We start from the raw sequence: 18,791 nt of genomic DNA, 5'->3' as shown, positions 1-18,791 counted from the left end.
CCCAGAGCTGCCTGGAAGCATCCTGTCAGGGGGGTAAAATAACAGCAGCAATGATCTTTGGTGATGCAGAGCACAGGGAGGCAAGTAGAATCAGAGTGTGGCTCACAGGTTCATCCATTCTGGGGGCTTCTCCCAGCCCCTCCAAAGGTTTCTGCTCTGCTTCCATTTGTCACCTCCGCGGGTAGGTGTGGGAGTGGAGCCCAGGAGTTTAAACATTCATTTTGTGCACCCAGGGCAGGGAGGCAGCTGCCCACACATGGTGCTTTGCGGGTGGGGTTTGGCATCTTCAGAGCCCTGTGCCACGAGCCACAAGGCAGGGACTGTGCATTTGCCAGAGTGACACAGAGGACCCACTGGCTGCATCTCAGTGGTCAGGCTGTGCCCCAACTCCTCAGTCCGTGAGCAGCCAACCCCAGCTCAGCTCATGAATGGGGATAGCCCTGACTTGAGAAAACTCTTCCCCCGCACTTCTCAGCCCAAGAGTTTGGATGCTTTGTCTGTGCAAGGGAGGGTGCCTGCTCACGTTCCCCATGCTCCGGTGGGGCTTTGAGGTGGGAGCAGGTTTTTTTTTCTGAAATCCTAACTCAGCAAGCTGCAGTAATTGACCTTTTGACCCAGATATGAAGTTGGAAGGTAAAAGATACAGCTTGCAAGTTTTTTATAAAACTGTTGACTTCTCACAAGATTAACTCACAGATAATAGCAATTATCAACAGCTTATGGTGGATCCAATCTATGGTGAACATTATCTCCTGCCTAAAACTGAAGGTCGGTGTTTTACTGCAGCAGAGATAACTGCCATGGGTGTTCGCCCTGCCATCAGCCAGTAAAACGTCCCTGTACAGAGGAAATCCCTGAATGAAGCATGTGTGGTTCCTGGAGGAAAACAGACTCATGGGATGGCTCAGTGCAGTGCCCAAGTGTGGAGTCTGAGGATGCTTCAGTACAGAGCAAACAGCCTCCCTGGCACTGTGCTGGCACACCAGGACAGTGGCTCCCTGGGGATACTTGGATCAGGAGAGTAGACAAGGAGAGGCAGCACTCTGCTCCAAAGAGACACGTCTTCTCCCGTAGCTTTTGATTGTGTGCTTTCAGTTTTTATGTACAAAAGATTGTCCATTTAATTAACTTGAGAATGCAATTTCAAAACCACTAATGCTTTACACATGACAGCTTTTAAAACACAAGTAGTGTTCCAGTACTGTGCCACACTCCCTCTGCCTCTTCTGGGTTGTTTTGGAGACGGACATTCCCTCTCAGCAACCTCAACTCTTGAACAGGAATTGAACTGATTTGGGGTGTTCGATCCTGAGTTTGCCTTGTTGGTGTGCCTGGGCTGTCAGGAGCCCTCCGTTAGCAACGACAGTGATTCCCTCCATGTCCTTGTCTTTCCCTGGGTCTCACTTAATCTCCAGCCAACTGAACCATGAGCTGGAGTATCTTTTCTCTGGCGCTGGTGAGCAGCCTTCATTTCTGTTCCTTAAGTCTTGGGTTTATCTTTTTTACCTTTTTTTGGTAGAGCTGGTTTCTAATGGATGTGCTTCTGTGCACACCCTCACTTTGACTCGTCACCTGAAACACCCTTCAACCTTTCCAGATTCCTTAGTTTTTACCAGGCATCTTTAAGTTGTCTGGAATGGATGAGAGGGGGATGCTGCAAAGGCTGGCCAAGTGGATGCAGCACGGTAAATCCAGGTAGCTTATCCAAAATCTGCCCACCCTTGCTGGTGTGAGCCCCCAGGGTGCCCTCTGTGCAATCCCCACCCAGTGCAGGGATGAGCCCCAGACCCGACTCCTCTCACTTCCCTCACTGTCAAGGGGAATTGCAGGTGGCTCTGGGGAAAAGCCTTATTTTCCCTCCCACGTGCGTTTCCTCCAGCCTGGTGCAAGGAAATCGGGTGGGAACCTGGAGGCAAGTCACTGCATTTGTTGTTAAAAACTTGCATGCACACGCCCCCCCGCCCCCCCCCTTTTTTTTTTTTTTTCTGTAGCTTAGAAACCTCTCTTTGTGGCAGAAGGCTGGGAGGGTTTGAATGCCACATCCCGGCGTAGGAGGCTGACTGGGACCATACGGCTTTATCATTCATTAATTCCTGTGCTCATTCATCCCCCTATTTAAACTTCTCTGTAAAGACAGGAGCTACAGATGGTCTTTTGGTACCCGCTTTAGCCGTCAGCCCTCAGCCCCAACAAAGGGGTACAGAGGGAGCAGCAGAGTGTACAAAATATTTCCAACCATTAGAAATCAAGGTCTCATTCACTGGCAGCTCCTGTTTTGAAAGCGAATTTATGCGAGAGTATCGTAACCCCTAAGCCAGAGCATGGCCAGGAGTGGGGCTGCACTGAGAGACATCATCAGCTGCTTTTGCCTGTGATAATTTGGTTCCAGTTCACTGTTTCCAGTTTCATTTAAGAATTTATTACCGTTACAACACCAACATCACACTCTGGGTGTGGGAAGCAATGACCAAAGTGTGCCTGGCAGGGATGCTCTGCCTCAGGTATCCCAGAGCAGCTCGTGCTGCATGGTGGTTTGTCCTTGCTGTTTGCTGGCACAAAAGCCACCACATTCCAGCATGTTGAGGTTTTTCATGTGGTGACAATGATATGCTGAGCTGGGGATGCACTGGGGCTGCAGTACTGGGGGTGACACCCGTGACACCTCTGCCTGCCCATGCTTCAGTTGGCCCATGTGTTTCAAGTCCCACAGGCACAGGAGGTGTTCAGGGCTCCCACTGTCCCTGTGGTTTTGCCCTCAGAAAAGGTTTGCAAGGAGGCACTAAGGCTGTGGGGATGCAAGGGGGTGGCAGTTGCACTTCTTGCCAGAGGAGGAATTGCCAATGTCATGGAGATTGTGGAGCTGCTGGGGCACACAGGGGACGTTTCCTTAACAGACAGACTGGCTGGCTGCTGCCAAGGGGACTCAGACCTGATCCTGGGCACAGCATTCACCGGCGTGATCCATCCTTTCTTCGGGAAAGTCAGGACCAAAAGTTTTCTCATGGAAAAACCAAATTCTGCGATTTCGTTTTTGCACATGCTGTGCTTAAATATTAACACCAATTGAGCAAATTGCCTTTTAACTGCCTTTATTTGCTTTCATTAACGGTATAATTTAAAAGCTTCCGAATTTGCATGGAACCTGTTGTGCATGTTGGGAAGGGGGGTGAGGCTGCTCATAAATGAATTAATCGTGAGCAAACCTCCTTGGGGAGGTCCCACGGTGCCAGGATGGCTCAGCAACGCCCAGGTTCGGGACGCCGCGTACTTTTGGCGGGGGCCAGCGGGAGTGGAGCGTGTTGTCAGTGCTGGCATCCCGCTCAGAGCTTGGCTCGCCGGGAAGGTATTTATTTATTTTTCAGCAAAACATGTTGTACACTGAGCAAAACTAATTATGGAGAGCTGAGGCAGCGTTGTCCTGTTGGTACACTGGCACTGGAAGCGATGCAGGAGGACAAAACTGCGGGGGAAAGTTGCCAGTGCCTGCCCCTGCCGCTGTCCCCCGGTGTGGGGCCCTGCAGCAGCGAGCGGCATCTGCCTGCGCAGCTCTGCCGTGAGGTGACAGCTTCCAGCGTGATTCCAGCCAGCGGCCGCTCGCTGCCTCCGCGCAGATGTTTGTGTGGTTTTGGGAGCAAAGCCAGCTCGGGCACGGTGGATGCAGAGCAGTTCCGCATGCTCCGCCGTGCAGTACCGACGGCTCCGCTCAGGCTGTGCGAGCTCCTTTGGCACTTCCCATGTCCAGTCTCTCCCGAAAATACGCGTTTTCAGAGGGGGATTTTGCAGTTGGATGGGCAGCAGCAGCCCCAGTCCCTGAACTCCCGAGGTGCTTCCCTTGCTGCCACCTCCTCTCCCTGGGCACTTGGGGCTCCCCCAAAGTCCAGTGCAGTGCGGATAGATTAATTTGCTGCCTTGACAAGGTGCATAATGTTCACTTCCCAACTTGTAATTGGAAATAATTAGTTCTTTGTCCTCCCTGGGAACTCCTGAGGAGGCGGTGCAGACGAGGTAAGGGTAGCAGCACTGGCAGAGGGACGGGAGGAGACCAGTCTGGGGCTGGGAGAAGTGTCTGGGGAGTCCATGTGGAGCAGGGCATTTCCAGCCTGTCTGAGGGCATCTCTCCTGGCGGAGAAGGACTGTGTAACAGTCCAGCGTTACAGTTTCATTAATCAAAGACACTTCCACTGCCCCTGTACAGCAGCACGGCTGCTGCGCCTGTCCCTCGCTGACAGCTCCCTAATTCATCTTCTCAGGAAAGGGGGGATGTGCTGCTGCTCCCCACTCACACTGCCAGTGCCGAGGCCATTGCCTGTTCTCCTTCCCAAACTTCTGAAGCCCAGCCAGCATGAGGAATACTTTCGGAGACTCTCTGGAAGCCAGTGAGCACAGGGCAGGCAGTATGCATAGAGCAAAGGCAAGACTCATGGCTAGACTCCTGCATGTCAGTCCCCAAAATATGAGCATAAAACTCCAGTGTGTGCCAGACAGTCACATCCCAGGAGCCTGAACTGGCCCTCCAGAAAGGCACGTGACAATGCACAGATCCAGGCAGTGGCAGGTTGGAATTGGGCATCCTTAATTCTAGCTACAAAACCCAAAATGTTTTGGAGTTGCTAATAATGAGAAAGTGTTTTCATCAAAGCTTTATTCCTCTGTATGCTGACATCTGGAGAGCCAAGATAGATATTTTCCTTAAGACTGTATTTCCAAGCCATGAGCTCTTTCCTGGCTGTTAATTAATCCTTTGTAGTTTAGCGACTGATGAAATCATGACTCTATGAAATTTTAATCCTTGCGCTGTATAGGCACAACCGACATTATCAGAGGACCCCAGGTGTGTGCTTGAAATTAGTTTGCTGAATCTCTTGCATATTTGATTACCTTATAAAACTCCTCAGGATCTAGGCCGCTCATGGGAGCAGCAGCGTTTCTCTGTGGTTTGTGCCCATTCCTGGCTGCAGTTCCCAGGTGAGTGAGCCGGGCCAGAAACCAGGGAGGCACCAGGGAGGGGGCATCAGCATCGTCAGCATCTCCATAGGAAGATGAGGAGTGGGAAGCATGTCTCCCTCATGGAACAGAGCAGCCAAGCTGTGGATTGATTCCATCTGGCACCTGGGGGCTGTTCCTACTCCCTGAAGATGAGCTCAGTGCAGGGAAGCAGCTCCTGGGCCCATCCCAGCTTATCCCTGAGGCAGCTCTGGGGTACCACACTGTTCCTGATGCATGTCCAGCCTTAGGCCTGTGGTTGGGTCATCAAAGAAAGTGGAAATTAAAACAAAATTCCCCTACCCTAAAATTTTCCCCCTCAATTAAGTTTCTCTATGTTCCAGCACCCCAATAGCTTATCCACTTTCCCCTGTCTCCCTGCTTTTGGCTCCCTGGGGACTTTTGCCATTTCCTTGGGGCTTCAGGAACTACAGGCTCCCCCTTCCCTGAGGAGCAGCAGGATGATGCTGCCCGGACCATCCCAGGGCTGTTGTCTCTGGAAAGCATCTGATGCATCATGCTGAGTGCTTTCCCCATGTCACAGAATCCCAGAATGGTTTGGGTTGGCAGGGCCCTTAAAGCTCATCCAGCTCCAAGCCCCTGCCATGGACAGGGACATCTTCCACTAGCCCAGGCTGCTCAGAGCCAGGTGTCCCAACCATCCTGAAGGTCAGCAGGAAGGAGTGGCCGAGGCCAGCACTATGCTGGTGCTCCAATGGCCTATGTGCTGCTACGGAAACCGGATGACGAATATATTTTTAAACTTGGAATCTGTGAACCACTTATTATTTCTGAATTAGGAATCAAAACATCTGCATAATTACGCTGCTGCTGCTGCGGCAGATGTAGTCAGCGCGAAGGTCACTTTGCTGTTTTGTCGAGATCTCATACGATTTAAAAGCAGCAGCTCCCCCGTGCTGTCCTGACGCCTCTGACACCCGTGTCACATTGGCTCAGCGCAATGCCCAGCACAGCCCAGGATCGAGGCTGCCCAGCACAGCAGCCAGCTCCTCTCACAGTGCTCAGCTCGTCACTGTCACCAGATGCCCAAAGAATGGGGATGATGATTTTGGACAGCGCATTAGCCCCAGTTATTCCGAGCAGGCTGCATGCATCGTCACACGTTAACCCCTCGGTGCTCAGTGCTCCAGCCCCACTGTGACAGTGTGGAATCATAGAACTCTCTGCATCAGTCTCCAATGTCCAGGTGGTGCGGCAGAGATGTGGGGCCCACCCCTGGGCTGGCAGAAGCTGCTGACACCCGGTACCATCACTCAGTGGACTTTCAGTAAGTTGTGCAGTAGCTGCATTCTGAATCCCCTTTTGAAAGCCACAGATCCAACCAGCTCGACTTGGGGCAGCATCTGTGCCCCCATGGTCCTGCTGCAATGGACAGGGGAAACTTCCCATTGCCAGCTGCACTCCTTAGACGCAGCTGATGGTTTCCCATCCTTGCTTGTCCCACCTCGTGCAAACCCATGGACCCTCTCGCTTGGGGGTCTGGGACACACAAAGGGAATGTTCACATGGATAAAGCTCTCTCCTGGGAAATTCAATAACAAATAATGTACATAGATCTGAAACTAGGGCCTTGGAATATATTTTTTAAAAAAGATCTGTATGCTGTCCTTTTTGCTGTGGGCAGTTTGTCTTTTCCCAACTTGTGGAGCTAGAAGCATCATCCCGGTGGGATGCTGAGAGCAGCAAATGGGAGATGCTGCCTCACATGCTTCGCCCAGGCCAGCAGTGAATTTTGAGAGTCGCTGCCCTTTGGCAGCATTTGTTCACATATCTTGTGGGCAGGCTCTAAAAAAAGATTGGAATTGTGTGTTTGGTGTTTGTGGCCTGGTTCTTGTCAGGTAAGGCAGGACAGTAGGATCCTTTCCATGGCTTTTTCCAAAGGGGAAGTGTTGGCATCATGTGGAATGATGTCACTCCACAGCATCTGGTTTGAACTCATAAATTAGCTCATGATAAGTATAAATATTGTACAGGCAGGGAATTTCAGTGCTGTCTATTGATAGCTGTCCCCTCCCCCTGGTTGTTGTTTGGGTTTTTTTATATTAAACCATTCAGAAATAATAAAATCTTTATTTCCAGCTTCTGTAAGATTTGTTTGTTTATTTGTTTGGTTGTTTGTTTGTTTGTTTGTTTTTAGCTGCAGTGGTGGTTTGAGGGCAGGTTTTGGTTGGGATTTTTTTCTCTTCTTGTTAATTTATTAAAGCGAAAGGAAGGTCTCAGCTCCCTTCCCTGTGCCCTTCATAGCTCTCCCTGCTATTTTAATCCACTGGGCTGGGAGCTGAGGGCAGAGCAGTGACTGCAGGATCCGAGCCACCGGGACCATGGCCCACACACTCTGGTATCAGTCACCAAGTGTTGTAAATAGCCATGTCAAGGGAAAAATCACCCTCTTGGCAGCTCAGGTGTGATGCTGGTGTCGGAGGATGGAGAACGTGGGGTTTGCAGCTGCTTGGTGTCTGCTGGCCTTGGTTGGCTTCCTGCTCTGTCCCCACTGGAAATGAGATGTGGCACCACTGCCTTGATCTTGATAAAATAGATTGGAGATGAATCAATTTCGTGTCGATTTACCTGGGCTAGGGAGACACTCATGGAAATGGGGTGGTGGGGAGGATTTCTGGGGAATGCAAAGTGGTGCTGGTCCCATTTTGCCTGCCCGATGTTCAGTGCATCATGTGTGTCGTGGTGCGGCTGTGCTGGCTGGCAGCTGCCTCTCTGGCAGGGCACCACCATGATGGCCCAGTGTAAATAAAATCAGAAGGCTCTCATAAAACTGTTATTGCTGCGGCACAAAGTTAGAACCACTGGAGGTTTGTGCTCCCTGGCACTCGTGTGCAGCAATGAATATTTTATAGGAAAGGAAATACTTAGTGTCTGAATCTTTTTATAGCTCTGATGCTCCCATGGGTGTGAGTTGCCCCTCACACGTGCACCCTTTGCTAGCACTCATGGGGCTGAGCCCTCATAGCATCCCCCAGCCCCACAGCATCTTCCAGTCCCCCATCACCACAGGACCCCCTGCCCATGGCATGGCATTCCTGGAAGATGCAGGAGAGCAAATCAAGGAAATGCAGAAGGAAGAATGAGGGAAATCAGTGGGTTGAGGATCTCAACTTTATGCATAGGCACTGGGAGTTGCAGCAAAACCGCTGAGGAAGTCCCAAGTACAGATTTCTGTCAGTGCAGGACTCTGAGGACTGCATTCATGCATGTTTTTGCCTGGCTTGTTTTGCTTGTATCATGCAGCCTCCCGATTCCCCCACTGTTTTGTGTCCAAAACATGGATCAGGCAGGATGTGGGCAGGGATGTGCAAGCCCCTGCAGCTGTGGATCTCCCATGACAGGCTATGTTCCAGCCACACACTGCTTCAGGCTTTGTCTTGGGGCTCGCTGCCCCAAAGGTACCGGGTGAACCTCTGCACTGCACTGGTGCCTTTCCTCAGCAGCGAGGGGTTCTTGCCTTCCCTCGGTAGCTGGCCACCCTGCCAAGCTGTGCCCTGGCCCGGAGATGACAAAGTGCCCTTTAGTTAATTGCAGAACGGATCGCCTGGAGTTAAAAGTTCTGATTTATATGACTATGGCTCTAACTGCTCAATAACATGGGCCCGTAATCTACTTTCATTTCAAACAGAAGGGTGATTTATGGGGCAGCATGCCGCTTTAGCTCAGAAATGAGGTGTTCAACATATGCTCTGTTGACATAAATTTGGAATTTATCGCTCCTGTCAAAACTGCCTGTTGGACAAAGGTGCGCATTAAGGCAATAAATGGCTTGGAATAGTTTTCTGTCAAATTTCCTAACCATTGTATTCACTCTGTTTGAGGGGAAAAATACACACTTAAAAGTAATCAAATGGCCAAGAGCCATGTGTCTTGTTCAGTGTGGAGGGAGGGGCGGGGGGAAGGGGGTCTCCTCTTGCTTCCCAAAAGGAATGGCAGAGAGGGGCTGGGATACAAGAGTTCCTCAAGTAAAGACAGCAGAAGGCCGTTTTAGGCAGGGTTTTGAGCAGGCAGAGCAGAGATTTGCTTGTGGTGGCATTGGGACACTTGCAGTGGTCTTTAGGTACCAGGGCTGCACCCGTACCCACACCCCAAATGCTCTCTCAAACGCCTGCACCCTGAGATGCTCTGCCAAGCCCCTGGATCCCCAAGCAGTGGTCATCAGCGTTTGCGACCGAGCCCAGCCTTTTCACACAAAGCACCCTGTGGGGAAAACTCATAATTTTTACACCACGCAGTCTCGCTGGAGTCGCCGTCCCTTTGAAGTGCTTTTTGTGGGGCATTTACAGGCCTTTTTAATTACCGGCAGCTTGCAAGGGGCCAGCCTCTCGCCCGGCTTTTGTTTGCCGGTGCTGGGCGGGGAGGGGGCACTGCTCGGTTTGCATTCCGCCTGGAGAGCCCCTGTCAAAGCCCTGTGCTGGAGCTCACTTGGGAAGGTGGATCCAGGTCTGGGAGTCTGTGCCACGGGCATCTTTGTTGCTCTTGGCATCTTCATCACCCTGGGTCACCCTCTGTGCAGGAGCATCCTCTAGTGATATCTCATGACCTTGGAGGCTTTGGCTGACTTTGTTTCCATGTACTTCAAGTGGGACATTGAGTGGAAAATAGAGGAAAACCTTCTTTTTACAAAAAAGGCACTTTTCCCGTTTGCCTCTGTCTCCATCCCATGGGCACCTTTTTGTCTGATGTGCTTGTAGGAGAAAGGAGCACAGTTTCAGTCTCATATCAGAATAATAAAGCATGGTTTATCTTTTGGCACAGAGTTTGGGCAGCACTGGGATGTATTTTAACGCCCTTCACTCCCCCACCCCCTCTTTCTGGAGGCACAACTTCAGAAGCACATATTGATCTTTCCCCTCAGATCTTAACAGCCTGAGCAGCCATAATACCTTGCTTACATCTGCCAGGTTTTTGTGCAGTTTTGCAACATCTTCTTAATCCGGCAAGCAGAAATAGAATGTTTCAATCATATTTCGCTACCGGGAAATGGAGCAGATAAAGCGCTTTAAGACCTTGTTGAAAGGGACCGTGCAAGATGGCGAGTGATAAGAGCGTAGGAGAAGCAGGCGCTGAGCGGAAAACTTTTGTTGCCACTGAAATTTGTTGAGAGAGATATTGCAACTAAATTACTCTTTGAGCACCCCTGTGCCCCCCATTGAAACAGTTCAGAGAGGATGTGACTTGGGGACATTGTAGCACCCTGGGCAGTGGCAGGTGGATTTCCAGGGCACCCTGACACCAGTGGGATTTGGGGTCTCTTCATTTCCTTGTTTCCCCACTCTGCACTGGGAAGGTGGGAGAAGAGGTTGTGCTAGCATAGGTTTGGGAGATGCAGAGGAAGGAAACTTGTCCTTCTGTTTCTCTGTTTCTTGAGACTTACTTAAAAAAACCCCAAATCTCCAGGTTTCACTTGAACTAATTAACCAGTTAGACTGTAATTCAAGGAAAAGGCATTCTGGTCTCAGAAGGGGCAGTGCAGACCCAGAGCATGACATGGGTCTTCCTAACGAAGTGGTTTTAAACCAGTGTTTAAAGTGCAGGAGTGAGCACAGCCCAAGCCAGGAAGTGTGACAGGCTTGTCCCAAATTAAAAATGCAAAATGAGAAGGTTGTCATTTATTGAGCTGCTCGTTGGCAGCAGAGCCCTGTCAGGAGGCTGGTGTTTTATTTATTTTTGCAAGACGGATAAATCCTTTGGATTGTAAACCTTCTTGGCCTGAATTCGTGCATGACTCCTAATCCTCTGCTATGACACAGTGAATTCAGGACAAGCCTGATTAATAATTACATTATACAGCAAAGTTGAGAGTTAAAACCGACTCCTGCTCTTTCCCTCTCCTTTCTGCTCTGCAGCATTCACTCACTGCTGAACATCAGGGGTCTTCTGCTCCAACTCTTCCCTGCTATTCAGCATCCCGCAAGGTGGGGTGCAGGGCTGGCAGCCAGGGAACAAGCCCCTGACCCCCATGGGGCAGAGGTGTTTTGGGGTTCTGGGCTCTCTTGCAGCAGTGAGGGGTATCCTGCTTAGAGTCAGAGCAGCAGCTGCTTTGCACCAATAAAACTTACACTGGGGAAAGTACAGCAGGAGCTCACAGGCCATGGTCCTCGCAAGCCTGTAATGCTGGGGCTGAGCCCTCCCACGAGAAGGTCCACATCCAGCCCTGGACAGGGCCATTCCTGTTTTGTCTTTGGCAACAGGGCAATAGAAATACTCTCGTCCTGCTGTGGCGTGATGATAAATAGTGGCTGCGATCAGAGGTCAGCACACAGCTATGGGCTGTGTTACTCCTCAACACACACAAATGCTTCTCTGTTTACAGCATCCGATGTTGAAACTTTGCACGTGCTGCTGTCCTGAGTCCTCCCCAGCCACAGGTCTGAGTAGCTCATGGTGACCAAGAACTGGCAGGCAGCAGCCCGTGCATTTGGGGCTCAGGGACACTGATCAGTGTGGCTGTCCAGCACAGAGCCAGGTGGCTTTGCAAAGAGTCTGTTTGTCACCAGTGGAGGTGGCAAAATAAAGCACCAAGCCGCCATTCCACATGTGACAGGCATTGTGTCCCTCAGAGTGCTCCCCTGTGGGGTGGTGGGGGCTGAGCAATGGCTGATCCCAAAGGGGACGGGAAATGGGTCTGGGAGGGCTGCCAGGGACAGCAGTGATGTCTGGGAAAAGAGATGGGATTGGGTTCGTTGGTAGTTTTAGACTTGAACAGTACTCCTTTAAAGCTTCCTGTTAAAGGTCATTCCACTCTGTCCAGGGCTTGGTTACCCAAAGATGGAGCATCAATATCTTCACAGCAAAGAATGGACAATAATGCAGAGTTTGGCCACTGTGGCCAAGCCTGGCACTCATTGTGATCAATGCCTTTAGGCAGTGCCCTGGGCAGAAAGGCCCCTCCTGGTCACCAGGATGTGGGGGATGCTCAGCCCCCCGAGATGCTGTGGGGTGGGAAGTAGAGTCGGAGGTTGTGCAATGCTGCCTTGGGCGTAGCTCGGTGTGTACCTGGTGCTGCCAGGAAACGGTGAGTGGCATGTTTCCTGTTTGCGAGCTGGTGATTGTGTTTGTTGCTTGTGATTTGTGTCATGCTGAATTTGGATGGAAATTCAGATTTGGTTAGAAATGCACACAAACAACCTCTTAAAGTGGTTGAGGGTTTTTTTGGAGTACAGTGCCTTTTTCAAAAGCACTCAGAACATGGAGAAGGAGTTTGCCAACACAGATTTTGCCTTAACTCCAGGTTTCATATTTATCAGGTTTATTAAAAGACTCCAACAACAGCAACAATGACAAACACTGACGGGGAGAGGGTTGTCTCCTCAGCCCTGGGGAGTCACATGGGACCCTCTCCCCAATCCGTGCCCTCCCAGCAGTGCTTCTCAAGCCAGCACTGACTTTGGGCAAAGTGTGGGTTGCAGGAAGCACCAGGCGGCTTCTCAATGTTGTTTTGGGTCACTTCCCCCATCTCAGGATTCACCCTTCTTTGTTCTCCCCCAGGAAGCTGCACAGTGGGATGAAGACATACGGATGTGAGCTGTGCGGGAAGCGGTTCCTGGACAGCTTGCGGCTGCGAATGCACTTACTGGCTCACTCAGGTGGGTTGGGAGGGGGTGCTGGGCTGGGGATGGGTGTTTGTTCTGTCTGTCCACCCAGGGATGTGTGGCTGCCCAGCTCACATGTCTCCTGTCTCCTCTACAGCAGACACGTGCAGAGCCGGCTGCACCCTTCCCTAGGCAGCACGTTGCAAACTTGTTCTCCGGTGCCCAGTAATTTGATTTATTTAAATTTTCTTTTTTGGAGTTTGTTTTCAGTTCCTTAATTGTGGAAATATTTTCCAGACTAAGCAGCTCAGAATAACAAACTCTACGTGCCATGCAGCTGCTCATGGTCAGCCCTACTTGTAGCGTGAGCATTGTTTCCACCTCGGGCCCCCGCCACAGGTTCGTTAGCGAAACTGCAGAATTAGGCGTTCTCTGACTAATGAATCCAAGTAGCAGGTTCACAGGCTGCAAGGCCTTTAATTAAATAGATAGGAGAGGGCTGGAGCGCTGCACTGGAAGGAAGACTTGTGCTCTGCAAGTCCATGTCAGCTGATGTTCCCCTTGGAGGCGCAGTCCTGGCACAGCTGCGGTTCTGATGTGGGGAAGTGGAGACAGCCAGGGGACCCCCCAGACCCAGATACAATGGGGAGTCCTTGTCCTCCTGCTCCAAGGACAGATCTCTGGGTGGTGGCAGATACTGTAGCCACAGATCTGCTTGCACGTAGCTTGGCATGGAAGCTGTATTATATTTTAAATGCTTTTATACAGTTTTATCTATTTTTAGCTGTTTTCATTTTTTCCCCCCACTGCCTCTTTTTCCTGGGGTAGGAGGGTGCTTCATCTGGCCAGTTGCTACTTTCTGATTTTTGGGTCAATATACCCAGCCCTGACCCATCCCCATCCCACCATTTTTGGGGGCAGGCACCAGCTCCTCAGGGTGCCTACAGACAGCAGCAGGTTGCTGGGGGAGGTCCCTGGGATGCTGATCCCCCTGAGTGCTGGAGTTCAGGATGCTGGTACCCCTCCAGGACTGGGGTTAAGGATGCTGCTTCCCCCAGCACTGGCACTTACGGCTTGTGTTTGTTATGGTCGTGCTGGCTCACAGCCTGTCCCTGGCAAGCAGCCAGCTTTGTGGGTACAGTATGTACAGTGAACACTGAGCCAAGCTTGTCATCTCACAGGATTTTTTTTTTTTTTTTTTTTTTTTTTTTGTTTTTTTTTTTTGTAAATCCAGCGACGACGGGGCCGGGGGGTGGGGAGAGCTCTGCCTTGAGCTTGCAAACAGCCGCTGTGAATTCCAGCGCTGTTATTTATTAAAACAGGAGACCTTTGCACCTCTTCCCTCACCTCCCCCCCGCCACTGGACGCAGTGAGGTTGTGCTGGAGCAGTGGTGCAGGGCTTGTTTTCAGCTCTGAAAGGCAGCTTTGCCTCCACACCAATGGACCGTGTGTTTAACTGGCAGTTTGCAGTGGGATGGCTTGTGCCCCTGGGCACCCTTATCCTACCCCAGTACCAAAAGGTCTAAGAGGGTTAACATCTGCAGCTTCCCATCCAAGTGTTGATGGATTTTGGTAAAGGTTTCTATGGAAAACCTGGTTGGGGACCAGCCCTGGGCGGCTGTGGTGCTCTGTGGCAGGATGGGCTGGGCACACTTGTTGTGCCACAACCTTGCAGGTGCAGGGTAAATACTAGCCCCCATGTTGAGTCTCAGTATAAAGTGTAAATGTAAAGCCTTTAATGCCATGTGAAGTCTTTCCCTACCTGCTGCCCGCACTGCTGGCAGACAAGCTGTCAGAGACCTCTAAGGCTGACATGGAGAGTTGCCCTTCTCCCAGAAAAGCAAATTGTCAGGGAAGGCAAGGTGGGAAACTCATCTTGTTGGTTCTGTGGTTCAGAGCACCACTGATTTGAGCAGGGAGGCTGATCCCATCACTGCCGCTCCCTCAGTTGCATCCTCACCAGAGCTGGTGCTCAGTGGGTGCTCATTCTCAGCCTGGGATGCTGGTTACTCAGCACCTGCTGTGAGCTGGGTTTGTTCCCCAGGACAGGGAGGAAAGGGAGTTTCTGCCTGTCTCTGCTTGCTTTGCCTCTCCCCCAGCAGAAATGGCTGCTGTGGAGATGACTGTGCTGCCTTTTTCAACTCTGGGCTGGAAACGGTGGGAATAGCTGATAGGGTGCAGGGATGCTCATGGGCAACATACAGGCAGCAGCCCTGCAGACCCCTACCCTGTTGCTTCACACTCTCCCTCCCCACCCAAATATGCTCCTTCATCATCAGGAAAGGCAGAAGAAAGCCCCAAGGTCCTGTTGGGTGATGGACAAGCTGTCCAGGGAGCAGGGGAGGGGTTACTGGGGGAGTGGGGTCTAACGTGCTGGTAAGGATGGCACCTCAGACGAAAGGGGACGGCACATTCCACCCTCGCCTCTATCTGCCCAGTGGAAGAAGAGGGGGCTCATCCCGGGCCATCCACCTCCACCGAGCATTGCCCGCTCTCCCCCGGCGGGTGGGATGTGCGGGGCGGGGCCGGGCTGACCGCGGCTCTGGCCCCCTTGCCCCGGCCGGTACCCGCGGCGGCTCCCTGGGGACGCCTCGCGCCCCCCGCCCCCCCCCGCCCCGGCTGGCCGGCGTCCCGCGCTCGGTCCCGGGTGATGTCAGCGGCCTGCCGGCAGGTCTGGATGTTCTGCCAGCGTTCCCGCGTTTATGATCATCCGCAGATGTGCATCCAAGAACACACTGTACCCACAGCAGAAATTAATGCAGGCTTGACTGCTGGCCAAGCCGCGCACACGGGGGAGAGGAAGAAAGAAAACAAAAACTGTTTAATGCTGTTTATAAATTATACACTGGCTGATTAAAAATACATTTCTCTTAGCCCCCACCCCTCCCCTCCCATCCTCTCTGCTTCAAGAGTCTGAACTGAGACCAGAAAATTATGGTTTGCTTTTTAGCTCCTGTTTTGGCAGGGTTCCTGGACCTGGCCGCTGGGTTGAAGCCAGATTCTTGCTTCTCTCCACCCTCACCTGATGAAATACATTTATTTTGCACGCACCAACTCTCATCACTCCCTTGGTTTGGCCGCCCCTTGTTATTGACATTATTGACAGTATTGACAGTATCAATGTTATTGATGTTATTGAAGGCGGGGTGCAGAGCGGGGTGCCAGGACCCCTCACACATGCCCAACACATCCGATGTCCATCCATCCGTCTTGTTCCCTCACAATGTCCGTGGCCATCACTGCCCTCCCGCTTTCTCCTGGAGGGGGGAAACTTCCCAAACTTTCCCCCAGGGTTGTGGTGCTGGAGACCCCCCTCACTTGGGCTGGGGGGCAAATGGGGCAGGAGCCCCCCATTCCTGCCCACCCCTCCCCACACGCTCACCAGCCATTTACGCAGCTTTTGTGTTGTTTTTAATACCGCTAATGTTTATCATTTGCCCAACAGGCTTGACAGATTTTGTTTCCTGTCGAGCGGCGGCGGTGGCGAAGCCCCCCCGGTTGCCAAGGAGCCGCCTCCCCACACCGTCACGGGCTGATTTGGTATTCCACGCGGCGCCCCGCCGCATTTCTGTATGCAAGACAAAGTGTTTTGATGGAGGACGATTGCAGGAGTGTCTGGAGGCTGTTTGGAGTTTTATGGGCTGTGCAGTACGCGCCGTGCTTGCTCGCTGTGCGGGGCTGCCAGGGATGGGGTCTGTCATTTTTTCCCTGTGGAGAGGATGCTGCTGGAAAGAGTGGCACTGGCAGGGGCAGCAGGAAAGGGGATTGTGCAAAAACCTGCCAGTTTGGGACCCCAAATATAATATATATTAATTCATAATTTTAATTATTATTATTTTTTAAATGAAAATACTCCCTGCTCCACCAGTCCCTGTATGGTGCAGGAGTTGGTGGTGCTGTCTGGCCAAGGTTGGGTGGTGGTGTTGCTGCTGACCACCACTTCACCCTCCTCCAAGCCCCTGCTCCATCACTCTGGATGCTTTCCCAAGGCTCTTCAGGGCAGCCTGTGAGATGCTGCCACAGCATCCTTCTCAGATGAGTTTCCAGCACTCCAAATCAAGGTCCCTCCTCACTCTGTAATGCCCACACCTCACTTTTTCTGATACTAATTATTACATTTCCTTGGCTCTTTGGGAAGCAGGAGCTGAAGCTGATTCTCCAGGCCTGCTCTGCAGCTCTGTCTTTTTTCAGCCCTTGTTGGGTTTCTCCACTGTATTTTTTTAGCACAGAGATTTTCATGACTTGTCTCTTCCACTTGGGTGAAACAGGGGACAATGGAAATAATAATAATAATAATAATAATAATAATAATAATAATGGCAATAATACAAGTCCAAAAGTGGCTTGATGTGGGCAAAAGAAGAAAACAAGAGAATGGGATAGAGAACAGGCTAAATTTAAAATTGTAATTGGCTGACTTCCACAGGCTTGCGGGTGTTTTAATGACTCATAATAACTTCATTTAAAACCAGCTGAGCAGAAAATAGATTGGAGAGGAGCCTCAGGCCATTATAGATTTTTTTTTTTTTTTTTTTTTTTTTTTTTTTTTTTTTTTTTTTTTTTTTTTTTTTTTTTTTTTTTTTTTTTTTGACAAGCTCTGTTTTCGGCAGCCAGGAAGGCACTCACAGAGGGCTCGGCTACTGCGCTCCCCGAGTTGGTGGTCTGCCCGGCAGAGATTGTATAGGAGGCGGGCTGGCTCTTCTCTTTTTTTTCTCTTTTTTTTTTCACTGATTAAAAATAGATGCCTTGAGGTATTATTTTAGCATCACTGTGGTTTGGTGCTTTTTTTCCTTGCACTTCTGATGTGGTAAACAGAACATAAATAAAATTGTTTTTGAAATTACTGAATTAATTAGGTAGTAAAGCAACGGCAGTGCATAAATTTTCTTGCCAATTTTTTTTAATCCATATTCCCCCCCTCCCCCCTTACCACATCTCCATCTTCTTACCAATTACAGCCTGTTAATAATATATAATCCCAAATTTTTATTAATCCTTTCTGATGAGGGAGGGGATGTCACATTCTATTGAATGTGCCGAAACAGCAACAGGGAAGGCTAGATCCTCCCCCCACCACTCTCCTCACCAATTTCCCATCTTCCTCCTCCCTTAGCCATCTTCCTCCTCCTCCAGAACATGCTGGAAGTCCCTCTTTTTCCTTTATTCCTTCTCTTTTTCTGAGCTAGAGTTCAGAGTGCCTTTTCCATAGCCCCACGGAAGTTTCTCCTCCCCAATAAAGTAATTAAACGATGGGCATTGGGAGGGACTGTTGGGATGATGGTGGCTGAAACAAGATGAGCTCTGTCATCCAACCCATTGAGCCAAGCCTGGCTGGTTGGGAGGGAGCTGCAGCCCCTGCCTCTGCCATGATCCATGGGGCATCCTGCTCCCGAGAGCCAGTGTACATCCCAGCAGCCTGTTCCCTCACATTTCTTGGAGTGGAATTTAAATAATAGACTCATAGAATCACTAAGGTTCAAAAAGGACTCCAAGATCACGGAGTCTAACCTGAATTCTGCCCCTCTTTGTGGCTTTGCTGGGGGCACTGCAGACCCGGGCAGCTCCAGCCTTGCTTGGGGAGCAAATGGGGCAGCAGTGACTGCACAAATCGCTCAGGATGGAACAAGCAGCAGCTCCTCACCCGTTTGCACCAGGGACCTTTATTAGGCAGAGGCTATAAATTTGCTCGTGCGGATATAAATGTATGGCAGGGGGGCTGGTGCCAACAGCAAGGCTCGCGCCAAAACACGGCCGATACTTGGCAGCACGCGGAGTCCCGTCCTGTCCCATCGATAAGATCATCTGGACATATCTATATATTGTAGGCGATACGAGGCGCTGGCTAAATATACCCTGCCCAAACCTGCGCGTGCGTTCAGGGAGGCTGATGGTTTCTGTTTAAAGCAGGGAGAAAGACAAGGGGGGGAGAAGAGAGCCCCGCCATGAGCTCTGCTTTCCAACGTGTCCTGCTCCCTTTCATAACAAACAGCAAGCCGTGGTGTTTTTTTTCTGAGCCCTGTTATAATAAGCTCAGATGTTGGATGACATTTTCCCGGTGACTCACATAGTAAAATTAACCTTGAACTATTTACATATTCAATCGCTGCCCTCCTCCTCCTCCTCCTCCTCCCCCTCCCCGCCGGCGTGTGTACATTACAGGAATTCTGGCTCCGTATCAGTTTTTGTTTTGCTGATGAGAAAAAAAAAAATTCCCCCCGCCTGGAGTACACATCTACTTGAGGGAAAGAACAC

General features: G+C 50.8%; 1 protein-coding gene across 2 annotated transcripts in view; it reads left to right on the top strand.

Moving 5' to 3' along the window:
- ZBTB16 (zinc finger and BTB domain containing 16) overlaps positions 1 to 18,791 on the top strand; it is a 54,656-nt gene that overhangs the window by 14,408 nt on the left and 21,457 nt on the right. For both annotated transcript variants that reach the window (XM_083877971.1, XM_083877972.1), the window contains exon 3: positions 12,496 to 12,593. In XM_083877971.1, the coding sequence (XP_083734097.1) occupies positions 12,496 to 12,593 (98 nt within the window). The remainder of the gene's footprint in view (positions 1 to 12,495; positions 12,594 to 18,791) is intronic.

This window comes from Zosterops lateralis (assembly GCF_965231275.1).
Source record: "Zosterops lateralis genome assembly, chromosome: 25".
Lineage (NCBI taxonomy): Eukaryota > Metazoa > Chordata > Aves > Passeriformes > Zosteropidae > Zosterops > Zosterops lateralis.
The sequence above is the reverse complement of the archived record's forward strand: the minus strand, read 5'-3'. Positions and strand labels throughout refer to the sequence as shown.